Source organism: Haliotis rubra, unplaced genomic scaffold (genome assembly GCF_003918875.1).
Source record: "Haliotis rubra isolate DU_JTF1 unplaced genomic scaffold, ASM391887v1 Scf518, whole genome shotgun sequence".
Taxonomy (NCBI): domain Eukaryota; kingdom Metazoa; phylum Mollusca; class Gastropoda; order Lepetellida; family Haliotidae; genus Haliotis; species Haliotis rubra.
In genome coordinates this window covers 355,538-376,300 of record NW_025767211.1, presented here as the reverse complement: position 1 = coordinate 376,300, position 20,763 = coordinate 355,538, and the positions used below count along the sequence as shown (strand labels likewise).

The 20,763-nt window shown below is 37.6% G+C and overlaps 1 protein-coding gene across 1 annotated transcript; it reads left to right on the top strand.

Annotated features, from left to right (window-relative positions):
* Positions 1–675: 675 nt before the first annotated feature.
* On the top strand, positions 676–12,962 carry LOC124292445 (solute carrier family 35 member F5-like). The gene is made up of 12 exons (XM_046729528.1): positions 676–847; positions 4,098–4,301; positions 4,455–4,586; positions 4,999–5,052; positions 5,437–5,506; positions 6,372–6,572; positions 7,174–7,345; positions 7,866–8,032; positions 8,436–8,595; positions 10,004–10,094; positions 10,757–10,911; positions 11,766–12,962. Exons 2-12 carry the CDS (start codon positions 4,197–4,199, stop codon positions 11,827–11,829), a joined length of 1,371 nt encoding a protein of 456 aa, XP_046585484.1. The 5' UTR covers positions 676–847; positions 4,098–4,196; the 3' UTR covers positions 11,830–12,962.
* Positions 12,963–20,763: the final 7,801 nt, after the last annotated feature.

The following is a 20,763-nucleotide window of genomic DNA, read 5'->3' as shown; positions in this document are numbered from 1 at the left end:
GCAGTCTTGTTACAGTGCGCACGCGTTCCATTACGACAGAACATAACATTTATACGTCACGTATTAAATCAGCAGTGTCTTTTTCTAAGAATTTGGTATTTCCCAAACAGACAAACAAAGTGAAACAGCCAGGACATTGTTATCTAAAAATAGCCACTGATTAAAGTTACACGCTTATCATCACCCGCACAATTATCTACCCGAGCGTAATCCCACTCAATAGCCCCAATGACGTCCCTGTTATTACTTTGTAATCTGGCATGGTGTCTCAGTGGGCTATAAAACCAGCTTAAGTAGTACAAGCAGCCGCACATACACATACACACGCATGCATGCACGTCGTCATATGAGCGAAATATTCTCAAGCACGACGTACAACCCAATTTCACCTCACCTCACCCCACTTTGTAATCTGAACGGAAATTATTGGGTGAAGCGTCATTAAAAGTTGTCGAAAGCAATGTAAATCACTCATGTTGCATTATAAACTCCTCACCCTTCGAAATGAATGCATTGTGAAGTTTTAAAAAACTCAACCTTGTTTTAGGTGAGAATAAATTCCGCTATTGAAGGCTTTGACGTTACGGTCATGTGTATGCGGTACTGCATCTTGTTCGTGACACGCTTATGACTGAAGAATTGTTCTGTCGGTTAATACCACTGCCTACACACAAACTTCCGGTTGTTAAAACTGCGAACTGTTGATTATGAATCACTGGAATATTTGCCAGAAAGTCAAATAATAGCATAGACAGGAGGACATCCACCATTGCTTGACATTATAATGCACGGAACATTGTAATGAGTGCCAGTTTTGATGGTATCAAAGGCTTGATTCCGTAGAAATGTGAGTGCTCTTTACATCAAATTTTCGACGTTCCACTCAGCTGTTTAGGTAAATGCTGAATTATTTACGGTGAGTCGAGACAAGAAATATTGATACACTCATAATATTGTATTTATAGATATATTAGTTCCAGTCAATAATTGACTTGTTTAATGTCATGCGGTTTCCACATTACATACATGGTAAAATTGTACAATAGTGATGCACAGATGTAAACAAGATCATTGGATAATTAAATGTGGAAATTGGAGCATCCATTGAGATTGTCTATAGAACTGTACCTGGACAGCAGTGTCCTATTCATTTTGCATATCATCCTGGCAAACACTGCCCGACAGTTATTAGTTGTACAACTATCATGGAGGATATTGCCATCATTGACAATGACAGAGTACAAATATATTCTCTTGTAACATCTGGCTTTAATGCAATATTTTTTATGTTACGTTCAACATGATGAGGTTCAGTTATCATTATGGGCATTGTTCTACAGCTCTTGTTGTTGAATGCTACAAGGCTACCTGTGCTGCCCTGAATGACTGATCGGATACCAAGAGTTTGTAGTTGGTACAAGAGACCTTTATTGATGAAACTGTTCTCAAGACTATTTTCACTTTCACTGAGAAGATATCCTCAGACATGAAACACAAATTTCCATTTATATATGTATGATTATTATTTTACAATGTTTGTCTCCACAGGCAACCATCAAAGCCCTTAGAAGAGTAAGCGGTATGCTCTCTTTAATGTAGAAAGATATTATTCTCAATGTTGAATAAATAAATCAATAAATCAATAAATAATGTACATGTATTATAATAATAATGTAAAGCATCATAAAAGATTTCCATCTGGACTGTCTGCTCTGATTTCATAATAAGCAAAATTGTTTAAAAAATAGAATATTCCATTCACTAGATCCTGTAGATCATAGCACAGAGGGGGGCAGTGGCAATGGAAACTCTCATGAAAATGAAGTGTACCCCTGCTCATAGACCCCCTGAAAAAGCTATCCGCCCTGCTGTAGATGCCTGTGTGATAGATTTTGTAGTAGACACTAGAATGATTAGTCAGGGATCGATTTCACAGTCCATTTGATGATGATGATGATAGGATATTTATATAGCGCACATATCCACCGAACTAGTGCATGCTAAGGCACTTGAGTGTTCCCTTGATCAACGGGTGTCTTTTTTTTTCTGGCATTCTTTTAACCATCTCAACTCCCTGGGGAGTATTTAACTCATGCAGCCTGTTAGGCACAGCGAGTTATCACACAGCCTCATGTGACTATCAGGAAGAACAGTGTTCATGTACCAACTATATATTAATGCATTAGCTATCAGTATCAGTATCCTCAACATATCAACATGATGCCAGTGTCACCAAAGTGTGTTTAATTATTTTCATAAATAACACTTTTAGACGCGTTTTTGTGTGACAAGCTGAATGTCCCTGTCTGTGATCAGGCAGTCATGGGAATGAGTGACCCCCTCTTAGGTAGTCACTTGTTAAGAGTAATGGGGACCGTCTCGGGTACACGTTACGTCCTCTGCTGGTCACATGCAGATATTTTCCAAAGCTATTGGGATGTTCTGACTGCATGATCATGAATGAGAGGTGCTTGATATTATTCCTGGTGTATAATTGTACAGGGATTGATTTTGCTCTGTCCAGATTGCACCAGTGCAGGTAAATCATTGTTGGTGAGGGAGTGTTTATTGTCAGGTTGAACCCAGTGCAGGTAACATTTTCCACTACACGTGCATGGCAGCAGTTTTATTGGTATAAATAATAAATAAGTCTTTTCCCATCTTGTGTATCAAGTAGATCAATTACTGGAAGTAGAAAATGTAGATTTTATCATAATTACTTAGATCTCACTTTGGGTACACAATCTTGTAACAATTTATGGAAGGGCTGAGAGTACTGTGAAAGAGAGGGACAAGCTGATTTTAAGTTGAAAAGAAAGTAAATTTATGAATGAATACATGGAAAATGTCTGTTAAAAGCAACCATCTGTCAAAATATTCCTCCAGACATGCAGTATTGTGAGAATTTCTCAAGATAGTTGGCCATGACATTGGATGAATAACCCTCTCACTCTACTGATAAGGAATCGCCTGCTGTCAGTGACAACGATAAAATTGTTGATGTCACTGTGCAGTTAATATTTTCATGATGTAATCTGATTCACTTGATTGTAGCTGGTGCAGGCAGTGAAAAAAATGAAACTGCATTGTTTTGATTGTCTGGACTATTCAGACTGTTGGATCGATTTCAGCTTGACTAATGGACATGATAAGCATGTATGTGATATACAATAATCTAAATATCACAAAAAGTAGGTCTTAAAAAATAAGGTGATTTTGAAAAATTATGTGCCACACTCCACATGACTTTCAGGGATGTTGATGATGGCAAGCCATACATAAAAGTATGTTACCATGGTTACATGGCAAAACAAATGTAATTCTGAAAGTGACAGATTGTCTAGTTAAGAAAAGTTCACCATGCAGCTTGGCTTCATCACTCATAATGGCGATTGACTGACTGACGGACTGACTGAGTTTGGTTTTATGCCGCTTTTAGCAATATTCCAGCAACATCACGTCGGGCATCATGGCTACTGACATTACAACAATCTGAATAATGATTTAATGCAAAACTAAGATGCTATCAACAAATGTTATGAATAAATGCACCGACAATATGAACTTCACTTGGATGTGTGTGTAAATATCAACATGCAAAACAACTATGGTAATTTTGTGGTTAGATGGTTTGATGTATATGTCAAAAAGGCCAACTCTGTAGAATTTCAAAACTTGAAAAAACCTTGATATTCAATCCCTTTGCAGGGTGAGAAGTTTTTATTCTAATGATTCTGTCATGGCACATGGATTTCTTGTCTGCCTGTTGGTAACTTATCAACATCTGTGGAAATATGAAGCCTGTGGACCAGATGCTTTCTTTGTATGTCCAAGTTAATATTTGTTTGCATAATTCCCATAATATTTCAAACATGGCAGCAAGGCAGCCATATTGAATAAGGCATTTTTGTCTTTACTTAGCCCTTTCTGAATCTCTGTTTTCCATTGAAGTGCCATCTAGTTTATGCTGAAAGTGGAGGCCACAAGAAAATGTCACTTTTCCCGTCTGAATTTTACATGTCTTTTATCAGAGTACAAGAGTTAATGTAACACCCAGATGTTTGTATTTAGATCATTGCATTCTTGTTTTGTTTCAGATGTAAAGAGAAGCCCAAGAGTTGTGAAAACGTTTTGTTTGCTGTAAATTCAGCGTTTGACAGTCATGATTTAGCTGTGTCTGTTCTGAAATAAGAGAGATGCTGGGTTTAAGCGGCCTATCGAAAGTACAGAGACTTATACTAGGGATTGTGGTGCTGCTCATTGTGGATCTAATATGGGTAGCATCATCCGAGTTGACGGAGGTAAGTACCCGTCAAATAGATTCTTGTACAGACCAGCCATTGTGTTGAAAAGTATGTCTTTGGCAGATAGCCCTATTAAACTCAGCAAAATTATTTTTACTAGACCTTATGTTAAATGTATTTTGAGTTTCACTTTGGACCATGTTCTTGCAGTACATATTCAAGAACACAGATTTCAAGAAGCCATACTTTACATCATACTTCAAGACTGCCATGTTTGTGGTTTACTTGACGGGGTTCATACTGTGGCGACCTTGGCGAGACCAGTGCAGGCGAGGACCGAAGGTCAGTTTCACTAAGGTCATTAAGGTCATGTTGTTAGGTTAATGATGGATTTTAATTTTTTGTTTATCATTTGCCAATTAAAAATTTGGAAAAGGGTCATAAATAATGTGGGTCATGAAATGTTTCTGTTTTGCAATTACCTTAAAATGGTTCCCTGCATCCAGTGCGTTGAGGACGTATTCTGACCTATGTATGTTTACTATTTATGAAGCAGTTACTTTATCAAGGGTGGCAGCCTGCTGCAAGAAATCCAGATGCACTACTGGTTGTGTATATCACACAAGATGAATTTTGGGGATCCTGCTCATAGTTTTTCTAAAATCTTACTCTTAAGACACCATTCCCAGCTACTGCACTTTAGCTGACCAGTGTGGATGAGCTTTGTTATTGTTAATAATTTCATATTTTTCAGAAAACAGTCGAGGAACACCATATTGAAAGTCCTCCAGCAGTGGATAACATGCTGGTGAGTAAGGGTGTCTCATGTTTTCACATGGCTCTCCTGCTGGTAGTAGTTTCCTCATCACTTCAAAGGCCTGTGAGAGATCTTTTGTTCTTATTGGAAACTAGGGTTTGCCTTCTAGAGAAGGTTATTCAGTATAAAATCCACAGGCCCGAGTCCATTTCATAACAGACAATAAATACATGCAACATGGTGGTAGTAAGATTTCGCCTTTGATCATGTCTACTAGACAGTAATTTCTGTTGTTTTTGCAGCTTATGATATTTGAATATTCATGTTACATTGACAGCCAGTTTACATGTTACAACAGCCAGTTTAAAGTCTTTGAACAGCATTAAGAAGTGATACAAATAAACATATGAATTACATCCCAGTCTATTGTTTCAGGGTGATCCAGTATATGTGCCTGTGAAGAATGAAGACAAGAACAGTGGCACTGAATCCGATGATGCAGGGAGTGAGTAGAACTGTACCAATAACACAAGCCTCAAAGTTCACTTTAGTCTGCTTGCCTGGGACTACTGAATTGTGCTGGTCATCACTGATTAGTCGCTTTTATAACTCAGAACCAGATTTTAATACATCCAGTTTGCTACAAACTTGAACTGAGTAGTAGGACACAAATATGCACATAGTAAATGTTTTGTTGTCTCTATGTCTAGGACTAGCAACATATGTGTGTGCAGCAGAATTTAAGTTATATGATGGTAGTTTGTACTGGGATACAATGACATGCATCCACCAGATCAGTGAGTTTGACCACTTGTACATGAAAGTTGTCGTCTCAGGTACTACAGACATGTACCCCAGGTATGTTTCTGTATACAGAAATGTACCCAAAACAAAGTCAAAATACAGCAACACGGTACCCTAAACGTTGGACGAGACCATATTCCGCATCCCAAATCCAAAACCATATGTGGTTGTTCCCGTTCAACAAAATATGTGTGGTATTTGTTACTGTGTATGCTCGTTTCTTATATAATGCACTCAAATGTATCTAATACAATGGCAGTTCCAATAGAAAAAAAGTACAATGCGGAATAGACTTAATAGACAATGCGGTATGTTTCTGTATTCTGAATTGGCAAGGGTTCATTTCTGCATGCAGAAACGTACCTGTGGTACACATCTGTAGTACTTGTGCCCACAACGACCCCTTCAGCACAAGTGGCCTTTTATGACAAGTGTGGGTTTCTGAAGACAGGTGTAACCTTGATCATCACAGGCATTGCTTTCTACTTAATGATCATAAGAGGAAAACAGTCACACTTACTGAAACTATGATATTTCAGATTATTCAAGACCCTTGTCTCTTACAGGTATTACATCTAGCAAGTCTGTTAGGTTCAACAACCTATCAGAAGTACGACAGTTGTCAGAGACCTATGCAGAGGAACACTTGATGGCGAGACTGTCGTACCAGGCATCTCAGCGAGCTGAGGAGGCTCGGCTCCGCTCTATGAGCAAACTGACAATACGTCAGGTTATCAAGTTATCTGTATTTTTCTGTGTCTTGGTAAGTTTGGGATTACTGCCATTTAAACATTGTCATTAAGAAATATTCAATAGGGGTGAAAAGGTATATAATGGTATTAGTAGAACCATGGTATTTTGCCGTCGGTTCAATATACCGTAATGCAATCCAAACATTTGGTGTTTTCGGTTTTTGTACCATCATTTTATTAACCTTTTTAAACCTTTCCTAAAATGTCTTGAAATTGAATAATTTTGTCAAAATCTATGCAGGTCTTTGCTAGGCTTTTTTTACGGAAGTAAGTTCTCATATACCGAACCTAAACGGACCAAACCGAAGGCCTTGTACCGCAATACTTACTGTACCGTGGTAAGAGCGTACCGTTTCACCCCTAATATTCATTCTTTATGCCAAAGCTAAACAAGTCTTCCATAGAATGTAATATTCTTCAGACAAATGTATTTATCATTGGGATGCAAAAGCAACATTCTCTTTTTTATAAACGACTCTATCATTTGTTTTTGAAGATTGAAATGACTACAATATGAAATGTATCTCAGACGACAGCAGTCTTCATTTTGGTGCCACTGTGGCTCTTTCCACCAGAACACTGTCAATTATTTACACTTTCTCATTTTTCTTTTCAGTGGTTTTTTTTGCCCAGTATTTCTATCAGAAGGCCCTAGTTGAGACGGAGGCTGGCATGGTCAATGTATTGTCATCTACGTCAGGACTGTTTACCCTTGTCTGTGCAGCTGTTTACCCAAGTTCAGGGGCAGACAAGTTTACGCTGTCCAAATTAGTAGCTGTTTTAGTCAGGTACTGAAAAGTTTTCTTTAAAGTTATTTGTACCTAAAGGGGTGATGGGGTAGCCTGGTTGTTAAAGCGTTCGCTCGTCACACCAAAGAGCCGGGTTCGACTCCCCACATGGGTACAATGTATGAAGCCCATTTCTAGTGCCCCCCACCGTGATATTGCTAAAAGCAGCGTTAAGCCATACTCACTTACTATTTGTATCTAAGCATTGCATTATTGTTACCATATGTACGTTAGAACTAGAGTCAATTCGGGATCGATGAAAGGACACTTTTGTTGAAGGTAGAAAAGACATAGTCCGTGAGGGAGTGACAATTCAGTCTTCAGATGTGGGCTCCAGAAAGTGTTTTTAAACCTACATAAAAACAGTAACATTTAGGACTTCACTTTTTTACTCAATACTCATATATGAGGGCTTACAAAGGTGACGCTACTTGTGATACCATTCAGGGGGGCTTCCAACTCACTCACAAACACTGCCAACAATGGCCATCCTTATTCCAGCATCTCTTTGTATTTCCAGTATTGCAGGTGTGGTGCTAGTGAGTATATCAGATATAAAGCTGGAGAACGGTGTTCCGGCAGGTGCACTTTGGGCCCTTGGAGACGCGATATGCTACGCCCTGTACCTTGTGTCGCTGAGGCGGAAAGTTGACCACGAGGATAAGATTGATATTCCCATGTTTTTTGGTAAGTTTAAATACATATATCATGTTCCTTTTATACTTTCCTGCTGGAAAGTTAATCATAATGATAATGCTTATGATTTTGTCAGGTTTCAGCATTTCCAGATTTATGGATTTATAGGATTTGTCACACAATTACACAATATGTTTCTCCGTGGCTTCATATGTTATTTATTATGTCAGTCATGCTTCTTAAACACACAACAAGGCTATATATATATACATGTCTTCGTGTCAATGTGTTACAATGTATGTAATGATGTATTGGGGATATCTCTGCCAATCTGATACATCTGCCGTTGTTTTCCTAGATTTGTTGGTCTATTCTGTACAGCCCATATTGGAAAGTCCTTCAAGGGATGATGTATCAGGTATGCCAATCTAACATGTCCGCCGTTGTTTTCCAGGGTTTGTGGGTCTCTTCTGTACACTTCTATTGTGGCCAGGGTTCTTCATCATCCACTATTCCAAGGCTGAGGTGTTTGAGTGGCCAGACAAGAGTCAATGGCTGCTGATAGCTATCAATGGCCTTGTTGGAACAGTCTTCTCCGAGTTCCTGTGGCTGTGGTAAGTTGGTGACTCTGGTCATCCTCAATAATTGTTTGTGCAGAGTGATTTGTATCCAGTTATACCACTATTTTCTCTAAATTTTAAAGTTTAAAGTTGTGAAGGAAATATTTAAAGAAGAGAGATACAGTGAAGCCTCGTTAATCCGGACGGTTGCGTTTCTCAGTAAATTCGTCCGGATTGCGAATAGTCCGGACTACTGAATCAAGACCCAAGTTGCTTCCCTAACTATTACAAAAACGACACGAATCTGGATAAAACAAATAGGCATTTAATGTAAAGCTTAATTCATCACATCAATAAGTTTACCGAGTGACATCCGCATGTTGATCCGGCGTGTCTGATCACGTCCTTCCTCAGTACAGGTGAGGTAATGTCTAACAAGCGATCTATTGTAGTATGCAAAATCTCTTTAAGTCTACGTGACCGCATCTGTCTGTCAAAGTACATTAACCAATCGCAAAACAGCTCACTTGTCATCCACGCCTTTGTTTTGTGATGTCAATCAAAGTGTAAATGTACAGCATCTTCAGTCGGGAGCTTTTAATGTCTAATTAAAACAACAACCCAGTTGGCCAGTTAATTAAGTAAACATCGCCGGGGAGGTGTTGTTACGGTTCGTGAACACGACTTACAGCGTCCGGACTGTGAAGCAATTTACTGTTTATTTTACTGATTGGTGACAGCTACTTACCGTCCGGTTCCGGAAACCGAATTTCCGGATTATCGAGGCAAATTATCTAGGCATAGATTGGTAACAAGCTAAAATCGTCCGGGAGACGAGACATCCGGATTATCGGAGTCCGGACTAACGGGGCTTCACTGTATATGCTTTTAAACTAGCAGTGTCCTACATCACAGCATTGGACATCTTTCCTTCTTGCTGTCGGATAACTTGTAACTTCTTGTTTGTACCAACTGAAAAGATGAGCCTGAAACTAAGGAGAATGGCACTCAGGTTTCTTCTTGCTCTTGAGATAAATACATACAGATTGAAATAAAAACAAAATTGGATGTTTTTCGAATTCTCTTCTCAGACATCACAACGTGATGGAATCATAAACATTGAATTTAAGTATAGCAATACTCAATGCACAGCAATAAAAATGCACAATAAAAAATGGTAAAATAAAACTGAAAATCTGTAATAATAGTCTTCTTTGTGGAGGAACATAATGTTTCAATTATGGAAACTGTCTATTTGTCATCCAAACCATGGCACAGAGACGACATTTTGCACAACAGTTGACTTCGGATCTCACTTAATGGCATTTAGTTTCAGAATTAAACTTTTTGACTTAAAATTAGATTCACACCCACTTCCTCTGTGATATAATCAGACAGTTCAGTGATTTAACAGAGTTGTTCTTGAGATATTGTGAAACATGGTATTTCTCTTGTTTTCAAGGGGCTGTTTTCTGACGTCATCTCTTATCGCAACCCTTGCCTTAAGTCTCACAATACCTCTCACCATGATGGCCGATGTAATCATGAAAGGGGTAAGCAAAGAATCTGTGCTCACATTTTATGATAGAGCCTGGGCCCTGTTTCACAAAGCTCTCATAGCGCTACGACTATTGTAAGTCAATGTTACAGTATAGGAGGTACAAATGCTGCAAGATCTTAGGCTTACGAGAACTTTGTGAAACAGGGCCCAAGATAGCATGTACACATCCTACATAAAGATGCATCCTGGAATGGATTCATTGGAGGAAAAATAGAAGGCAACCATTGTCTGAAACACTATCAGCATAAGTTTTTAAAATTGTAACAAAACTGGGATAACTTGGGCTTTGGTCTTCCACACACTTGAAGTGACCTTAATGCTACGAATGTTGTAAGTCTTACTTTGACAGTTCCTTTACGAATGGGACCAAAGCTACAGTTTATCATCCCAAGCATCACTTACAACTTTATCTACATCAATTACTCCTTTCTGAAATATGAAATATGAAACGTCTCGTCACTGTTTATTCAGGAATACCTTGATCAGGCCTGTTGTTTTGCACTGAACTGTTTTGTGGTAATAGAAAAATGAACTAGAGAATAACCAGTTGATAATCAAATTTATTTAACTGGCAACTGAAACCAATGAAGAGTAATCAGTCATCTATGCAACTGATGATTGTGAATGAAATGTGATGTGTTGATCCTGTTCCAGGTTAATTACTCCTGGATGTTCTACCTGGGATCTGTGCCTGTCTTTGTTGCGTTCTTCGCTGTTAGCTTTTTAACCCACTATGAGAACTGGGATCCGGTTCTCATTGCTGTGAAAAAACTTATACACTGCCTCTGTCGGCGCCGACTAAAATCCAGGTAAGATTGGAATTCCTTTGTTACATGAATCCTGACACAGTCAGTCTAGTAATGTCACAGATAATCTGTGAAGTTGTGACTGAAAATATGGCCGACCACTTAAAGACAGAACTAGAATTTCCACACAGTTAAAATTTCTTGTACAAGCCCACGGCTTGATGGTCATTTTTGTGATTCAATTAAATTCTTAGTATTCTACATGTCAAATATAGGGAAGATACAGTGTTTACAAAGATTGGCCTAGTTGATTGTGTGTCATATACCCACAGTTTTTCAGGGTGCAGTGAAATAGTTGGAATATTTCTGACTGCTGAACAAAACAATTAACCCAATGAAAGGGTCAATTGGGTAGCCAAGTAGTTAAAGCGTTCGCTTGTCACGCCAAAGAACAAGGATCAAGTCCCTGCATGGGTACAATATGTGAAGCCTATTTCTGGTGTCCAGGACAGTGATATTGCTGGAATTTTGCTGAAAGTGGTGTAAAACTAAACTCACTCACTAACCCAATGAAACTTATTCAAACATGCTTGAAGTTTTTTTTTTTAATCTTTCCCTCTTTGATTCTTTACTATACAGTCTGAATCGCTAAACTTGATTTTATGAATATATAAAAATGAAACTCAAATTTGAATATGTAACTTATAATTAACAATAAGTTACTTAAAGATTATACTTGGACAGTAAACAATGGTTGTAACAAAAGCAAAGGGATAACAAATTACTTGAATTTACTTTCAACTAAAACATTCAGAAAGTGGCTGGGACCAAAAAACTCATTCGTTATGTCCATCAGTTCGTTATAAGCTTGTTGATTATAGATGTATCTTACTGTATATGAGAATATCTTTTTCCAGGACACGGGAGTTGGATCGTGAACAAACAGAGAGTTTGATTGGAGTGTCTGACGGCATGCAGTAAATTCAACACACAGGATCTGTTTCTCCAATAATTTTGTACATCAGGCATATTGTGATATTGTCTTCAGAGCATTCAAACAGAACCAGGGTGCACGTGTATCTCAATCTTAAATTGTCTTTCCTCCAGTGTTCATTCACATACTATACAATCTGTTTGTACAATCATTTCCTTCAACTCTCACCTGTTAGGTGTATCCATATTCAGGGCAATGAAAGATTCCAGTATAGTTGTCTCTAGATAGAATATTTAATATGTATCAATGGAATATTACATGTGTATCAATGGAATATTACATGTGTATCAATGGAATATTACATGTGTATCATTACCCGGAAGAGTGATTTCGTGGTTGAAGATTATTATTGAATAATCATGAATGTCCCATATGAAGCTTATTTTCAGAAATGCTTTGCTATGTTAGAAAAAATTATTCTTAACGTTAGAAATAGTTATTCTTCACATGCTTTGAAGTTATTTTCCAGCAAGCATGTTTGTCAAGCATTTGAAGTATTATCCTAGCATGCATAGAATACTCTTCATTTGGCAAAAAATAATGCTTCAAGTATTTTGGTGATTTGTCTTCCTATTTCATACACAAAACAGGTAGAAACAGGAAAACACATGACAATCTGATCTACCCTTAATGGGACGGGCATATTTCATGAAACATTTCCAGTAACATAATGGTAGGCAGCAATTCTGGACACTGGTCATTGAATGAACACTTGACCTTTCACAGCCAGATAATTCAGTAATTATTTCTACATTTGTGCGTGTCTTAGGCTCATGGGAGTGTTGGGATAGCCTAGTGGTTAAAGCGTTCACTCGTCATGCCGAGACCTGGATTCGATTCATCACATAGTTACAATGTGTGAAGCCCATTTCTGGTGTCCCACCATGATATTGCTGGAATATTGAAAACCTGAAAAGCTACCCATTGCTACCAACCTGTTAGAGGTTTATCGAGTTGGGCTATAAATTGTCTTCATTTGTTAATTAGCTCATCAGGAAATGAATTCTTTCATTTTGTTTGTCTTGTCACTTGTCAGTTTGTGAGAGAATGACCCACTTGATGTTGTAGTAAGCACATTTTGTAACTCAGCAATACATTAGAATATACATGGTTCTTCACAGAAGCTTAAAAAACTTTGTTTATTTCAAGTATTACTTTGTTTACAGATCACTTACCTCAAAATTTTCTGATTTTGGATAAAATCAAATAAATTACACTCATGTTTTAAAGGGAGGTAACTGTTTGTGCTCCAATGAATCTGAAGTCATCATTTCCCTTTACAACACTTTCATGTTTTGAACTTTAGGAAAACTGAATGCGAAGCTATGATCAAGCCTACTTTTAGAGGTATTCAGCAAATGTTTTTCCAATACAGTGTATTTGAACATGAAGGAGCATGTCTCTGACTGAAGCAGAGTTTTCAATCAGTTTAGACACATGGGGTATATTATGTCCAACCATTAGACAGAAAATGGCTGCAGTCAGAATATGTTTCATATCATAAGTCAAAGATCTTTGTAAACTAATTTCGGTGAACCAGAAAGGTCTACACCCTACCTCTTTGTTTGTCTTTCACCTGTCCTTGGTGGATAGTCCAAGCACTTCAGTGACAGGCTCCCTGGTTCATCCCAATCCTGTCAAATAAGGGCGGTGGGGTAGCCAAATGGTTAAAGCATTCGTTCATCATGCTGAAGACCTGGGTAAGATTCCCAACATGGGTTTACAATGTTTGACGCCCATTTCTGGGCGGTGGGGTAGTCTAGTGGTTAAAGCGTTGGCTCGTCACGCCGAAGACCCGGGTTCGAATCCCCACATGGGTACAATGAGTGAAGCCCATTTCTGGTGTCCCCCGCCGTGATATTGCTGGAATATTGCTAAAAGCGGCGTAAAACCAAACTCAGTAAGTCAGTCAGTTGACGCCCATTTCTGACTACACTCACTCACTGTCAAATATGTTGTGTGAGACATTTGCCAATACTGCCTGGCCAGATTAAGGTATTGAAACCAAATGTGTCTGAATTGTCAAGGTCACTTTTTGTTTTTCAGCTTTCATTTGCCACAACTCTCAGCTGGAATTCAGTATAGCATGGCTGACCTGTTTTTGAGACACTTTATGCCCTTTTTGTTATAAGAGATCTATACAGTGGACAATAAACTAGGTTCTGATTCGATTGTAGCTGTCATTCAGGTGTACATTTACAATACAATGGCATGAATATGTTCTAAAAGTAAAGGTGCCTGTTAGTTCATCGGTGTGCTTACCATTTCTACTACACCTGGGGACAGTGGGGTAGCCTAATGGTTTAAGCATCCGCTTGTCAGACCAGGGCCTCCTTTCACAAAACACTAAGGTGATGTAAGTCACTAAGGTAACCTTAGTGCAGTGTTAAAGAATGGGAGTTAAGGTTAACCTTAGTAAAGGTTGCTTCGTGAAAGGAGCCCCTGGGCTCAATTCTGCACATGGATACAATGTGTGAATCCCATTTCTGGTGTCTCCTGCTGTGATATTGCTGGAATATTTCTAGAAGCAGCATAGAACCATACTCACTCATTCACTTCTTCATGTGAGGCAAATCATTTCGATCAGGTACTCACTCATCTTGTCCTGCAATGAAATGTTAAGTATGTGAGATGAAGTAGAAAATGTGTATACATGAAAATGTGAACCTAGTGCTAGAACTGAGACGATTTAACAGTATTGATATATCACTGGCCTAGTCTCCTGAATCAAATGCGGCACTTTGCCTGTTTTAAACCTTGCATTTTTACATAGATTTACAAAACCGCTACCCTTCGATTCTACATGACACTGTGGTCACTTTATGAATCGTGGCTGCACTGTGATGTTTTTAATTAAGGGAATAAGTAGATGCAATAATAGCAATAGTATGGAGATGAATGGTATATGCTTACGTCTTCATGGTCAAGGGGGACCATTCTGCCATATACTTGTCTGAAAATTGATATATTCTCCACATCTCAGTAGCTGCACATGTCACTACTGTCCGTGGGAGAAATAAATCGGGACCGGTGGGGTAGCCTAGTGGTTAATGCTTTCGCTGATCACGCCAAAAACTTGGGTTCAATTCCCCACATGGGTACAATGTGTGAAGCCCATTTCTTGTGTTCCCCGCCGTGATATTGTTCAAATATTGCTAAAAGCGGCGTAAAACTAAACTCACTCACTCATTCTCTGTGTTGTATCGACAGTGTAGATCTGCTTTGATAGGGAATAGTGCAACTGTACAGATGGTTAACCATTTCGTAAAATCCTTACGCGAACTTGCTGAATTACTGAAAATTATTTCAATATCCTATATCCTAATACCACATGGGTCATATGGAAGTTTACAAATAGTTTCACATGAAACACAGGTGCTAAGTTGTTTGTAAATGGAAATATTTGTTGCAATTAAATCCTAATCAGTGCCCCACAAAGTATTACTAGTGCTACCATGATTCTTTCACACAGATTTATGCAGGTCGTAACGCCAGTCACTCTGTGGATCAGTGCTCAGGCTCTCGATAAACAAAGCGTTAGTGGTTCGTAGCTTTACGACATTCCTAAGCCTATGATAAACTATAGAGCTACGACAGGTCGTAACGCCAGTCACTCTGTGGATCAGTCGTCAGGGTCTTGATCCACAAAGCGTTAGCGTTAGCTTTACAACATTCGTAAGCCTATGATAAACTATAGTGTTGCGACAGGTCGTAACGTTACGAAGGCTTTGTGGATCAGAACCCAGGACCCTGAATGTCTAGTTAGGAATAGCTACATATTTACCACAGACATAAATATGTAACAATGACTGTGTACATGAAAATGAATCAGACAATTTCAATATCAACAGTACTGTCAAGTTTTACAAGGTTGTATATATTCATGAGAGTTGATATGAGAAATATAAGAATTCATTTGAAATTTCTGTTGCACAGGACAATGCACTTAAAGTATGTGAATATGGTTGTGCAATATTAATTAGATATTACATATTTCTACAAATTCACTATTATGTGCTTCAAGAAATAATATACTCAACCATTTTCTTGATCAATATTAGAGCTCAGCACAAAACTGATGGGTAGTCAGCTGATCTTGTAATTATTACAATGCCGTCTGGTAATTCCGCGCACCTAAGCACATCCAGACGTGCGAAATTACCGGACCCGCTTGTAGCCTATATACATATATCTTAAATAATTCTGATGTGTTAGTCCTTTTTATTTATTGATTGTATATCTATCTGTAATGTGATTCCAAGTTGTATTGTGTTCACAAAAAAGAAAAGTATCTTTCTTTTTTAAGCCATAGTTTCTTCCGTTTTTTAATCAAATATTTTTGGCCCCAAATTCAGGTCACTAGGTCAAAAACATAAAATAAAAAAAATAAAGTTTCAATTACATTATTTGATGTGATCAAAATGTTACGATATTAGGAAAGATAGTGGGATGGGAGGAACAGGGATTTGTCATAAATTAATTGAAACTTTTTAAGATTTAACTTCAACAAACTTTAAGTAGTGCATATCAATCTTTTCATTTATATCTATGACAGTTACCGGTAATGAATTTGTTTTTGAACATTTTACTTATTTTAGTGGGTGGAATGAAGAAACCAACCACATTTAATATTTTTTCACGTTTCAGTTTTTTTCAGTTGGATTTTATAAAGGTATGGCTTTTAAAAAGGTATTTGTCCCTGACAATTATTGTTTGCTGTTTGTATAGTTAATTGATATAGCTGAACCTAATTGAGGAGGAGATGTTATAATATATGTTGTATGATTTCAAAGTATATATGAGTTAATAATTTATTTTTTAAGGATGATGAAATAAATCTTTTTGCAGAGGTTATGAATTTGTGAAACATTTTATTAGAGACCTTTAGAAAGGTCTTGTAGAATGCAGTTGGCTGAAATACGTACTGAAACTCGCAGAAAAATTAAATTCAACCTAAATGTCAACATTTGTGAAATGCAGTGATTTGTTAATTTTAGCAAAGGACAAAAAACGTATTGAGACCCTGTCATTGCTAATGAGCTTTAGTTCTGCTTATGTAGCATTTTGTTAAATTTGGTTTGTGAAGCATGAAAACTGTCCAACTATATAAGCAAGATACATAAAAACATCATTTTGTATCAAATAATAATATGGGGAGTGTCATCAGTGGATGAATTTATTTTGAAAAATCACTGGCCAGGATGTGTGACAAGAGATAATAAATATCACAAAACCTTTGAGGGCAGACTTTTAACACCTTAGTAAGTGACTTCATCATATTCAAGTGCATTAAATAAAGAACATGTTATCTGAGATTTTTGGCTAGCCAGTCGGGTAGCTTTAACAGTATACTACTGGCCCGATTCACAGTCAACTAGTATTTGGCCAGCGGGCCAGAAGCTATTTCAAACGCTTAGTGTTATCAATAATACTGCATTGCTATGGAGATACCAGGGCCTAGATTTTCCAAGCTCTCTTAGCGCTAAGATAGTCGTAAGTGCCATTCATTAACATTAACTTACGACTATCTTAGCGCTAAGAGAGCTTCGAAATCTAGGCCCTGGTTACAGTATAGGTCCTAAACCTGTGCATTTCATATGAGGCAATTCTGTTCCATGTGATGGTTTGTGTGTCTGAGGAATGGCTATTATTGTTATCATTGTTATTTCAATGTCAGTATTTATATGTTTACAATACGTATAGACTTTATCCAGAAAATTATCAGGATACAAAGAATGAATTTGTTTATTGAATAATCTAGCAAGTGCCCATACCTCTGTACTAAATACCTAAGATATACTTTACATTTCCAATAAATCTGATGGCATTATTGCTTCTATCAGTGAATGTGTGTATTTGGTGTCTAACCAAATATTTTTGTTCTGACTTTGAATGATATTTTGTTGAATTAAGTCAATCTGTGAAGCAGTTCTTATCACTGTGTATATGAATGTTTTACTCTAAGCACACTAATATTGTACATAAACTACCCTTCAATTTACAGGTGAAAGACTTACAGCAAAACTTTCTTACCTTATTTAAATCCACTATGTTAATATATCATTTGGGCATACTGCATTCCATGTTGGAATAGGTCCCACCAACTGATGGTTGTATGTGGAGACTTATGGGTGACTACTTGACAGCATGGTATCATATCTTGATGGTGTGGATCGTTTCTCCTAATATCAATCACTAGATTGTCTGGTTCAGATTTCATTATTTACAGGCCGCTATAATGTAGCTGTAATTTTCTTAATAGCAGCATTAAACAAAAAACATTAAAGGCATACGATACACTCATTATTGCAACTACGAACTTGATATAGGTACGATGCTACTTATGGATAACTTAACATACTTTCGACTGTCCCAGATGATTCAGTTAATGAATTTCATGATCCTGTTCCATACCAATATCTCACACAGTATTTTTATGCAGATGAAAAAATGTTTCTGTTAGGCCAGTATGTGTTTGGAAAGAGGGTGAAGGAGCACGCTTTATGGGAATATGAATTCTGATTTTTATCTTGAGCAGAATGACATTTTGTAAGGCAGGAGCATTGACTAAGCTTATGAGAAAGAAGGTTAGTTATTTTGCCTCAACATTGCTTCATGTCTGAGGTACAGAGGAATCATAATATACTTCCCATCAAAAGTTTAGACTCACTAGTGTAAATATAGCCATTTACTTCAGGCAACTGTTCTAAACTAAATTTTGCAAAATATTCCATACTGTTTACAGGTACTGTTTACACATAAACTGATGTATTGTAAAAAGAAATTCGAAACGTTGAAAAGATAATTGTCATGAGTTCAATAAATGATAAAAAATATGTGAAAATTGGCGAATTCTAAACGACTTTACACCAAAACGCAGCTGTTCACATTTGCACATGCTTTTCAGCAATTTGATGCATGGTCCTCGTGCAATTCATCTGCATAAGGTTTGCAGTTGATTCCCCCAAGTTAGTATAGAAATCAATCTTGATGTAACCATAAATATATGTATGTACGTAACATATAGTGAGTGTTTTAAGTGAGTCTAAAGATTTGATGGGAAGTAGATATTCAAGACAGTAAGTGTTATCACAGGCATAAACAGAAATCTAGATTGGTCTGATTCGACTTTGACAAATTCCACTGTAGTAATGTTGACACAGTTATATCAGTCCTGTATTGGTTAAACACTATATCACTCAGTAAGATTACAGTCTAAAAAAATGTTTCTTATGATGAAAGTTGTGATGAGCTGATATGTTTTCAAGTGATTTGAAATTTGACACTGTTTCCAATTTTTCACTTCAGGTATTCAGAACAGGATATATGTGAGCCAACTGAAACCTGATTCTGTATCATAGAATGATTTTAATAGAAGTTATGAACACATTTATTCAGTGTACGCAAGTGTGGGATACATGATGTAAGTATACATGGGAGGATTCCTCTCTCACTCTAAGAGGGGCGGTGGGATAGCCTAATTGTTAAAGTGTTGGCTTATCACGACCGAAGACCCAGGGTTTCGTTCCTCAAAGCGATCATAGGGCTACGACAGTTGTAAGTCTAAGTTCAAGTATGGGAGTTACGATCAACTTAGGGCTACGATCGCTTTGTGAAACAGGGCCCAGGTTCGATTCCCCACATGGGTACAATGTGTGAAGCCCATTTCTGGTGTCCCCCGACGTGATATTTCTCACAGGAGCTTGTAACGCTAAAAACTGCCATCAAGGTATGTAGTGTCACTAACGGGGTCTTATCACTATATAAAAGACCCATTAGTGACACTACATACCTTGATGGCAGTTTTTAGTGTTACAAGCCCCTGTGATATTGCTGGAATATTGCTGAAAGCGGTGTAAAACTAAACTCACTCACTCAGAATTAACTGGTACTGAATTACCCTGTGTGTTGAAAATTGTTCGAAAGGATGTTTTTTAATCCAGATTTCTTTCAATGTTGAATGTATAAACAGTGGTTTCTGTCGGACCAAACTGATATCTTTCATGTTTTGATGATGAGTCTCCTCTATTTTAATATGTGAGGTGAGGTGAAATTGGGTTTAACGTCGTGCTTGAGAATATTTCGCTCATATGACGACGTGCATGCGTGTGTATTTGTATGTGCGGCTGCTTGTACTAGCCCAGACTGAAGCTGGTTTTATAGTGCTAGCCCACTGAGATACCATGCCGCAGTGAAGCATGAATATTCCACTCAGACACATTATACTGACTCCGAGCCGACCAGTCCTTGTTGTACCCATTAATGCCGAGCGCCAGGCAGGGACCAACAAGTACCATATTTTAACGTCTTTTGGTATGACGCGGTCGGGATCGAACCCGCGACCTTCCGCACTCCGGGCGGACGCTCTAACCGCTACACCACGGAGGCGGTCATTTTAATATGTAACAGTTGATAGGCAATATACTGTTTCAAAGACATAACTCCAAATAACCTTATAATATAACATTTTGATGCATGATAAAACAGTCTGGTGTGTATGTCCTGATGAAATATTGCAACAATGTTTGTGAAGTTCCTTAGTAACTCTACATGTAAACAAATTATTTTCAGATATATTCAGTGTCACTCTTGGTATAAAGTGTTTATGAACAATATTATGTTATGGATATGAAAGCTGTGTTGTGAAAGTGTTTATTCTGATTTATTCATGGGATGTATTGTTGAACATGTAACTATACTTCATCCTACTCTTGAATGCTAATCAATGTTCATGTCTGGGAATAAGCATGTAAATAATTATTTGTGTTTTGTGGGGTAAAACTTTGTGAAATAGTGTAAATAAAATCAGTATAATAAATTAAGTTTTACAGATTTGTGTGAAGTTTATTTTTGGATACAATTATCATGAATTCATATCCTGTTAGAATTGGTCTCAGCAACCCATGCTTGTTGTAAGCACT

What these genes read in the sequence shown, in the direction of transcription:
- LOC124292445 (XM_046729528.1), top strand. Translation starts at nt 4,197, where the DNA reads ATGCTGGGTTTAAGCGGCCTATCGAAAGTACAGAGACTTATACTAGGG. An exon ending in AGTGCAGGCGAGGACCGAAG is followed by an intron (nt 4,587 to 4,998) that starts GTCAGTTTCACT and finishes CATATTTTTCAG; the next exon opens with AAAACAGTCGAGGAACACCA. An exon ending in TCCGAGTTCCTGTGGCTGTG is followed by an intron (nt 8,596 to 10,003) that starts GTAAGTTGGTGA and finishes CTTGTTTTCAAG; the next exon opens with GGGCTGTTTTCTGACGTCAT.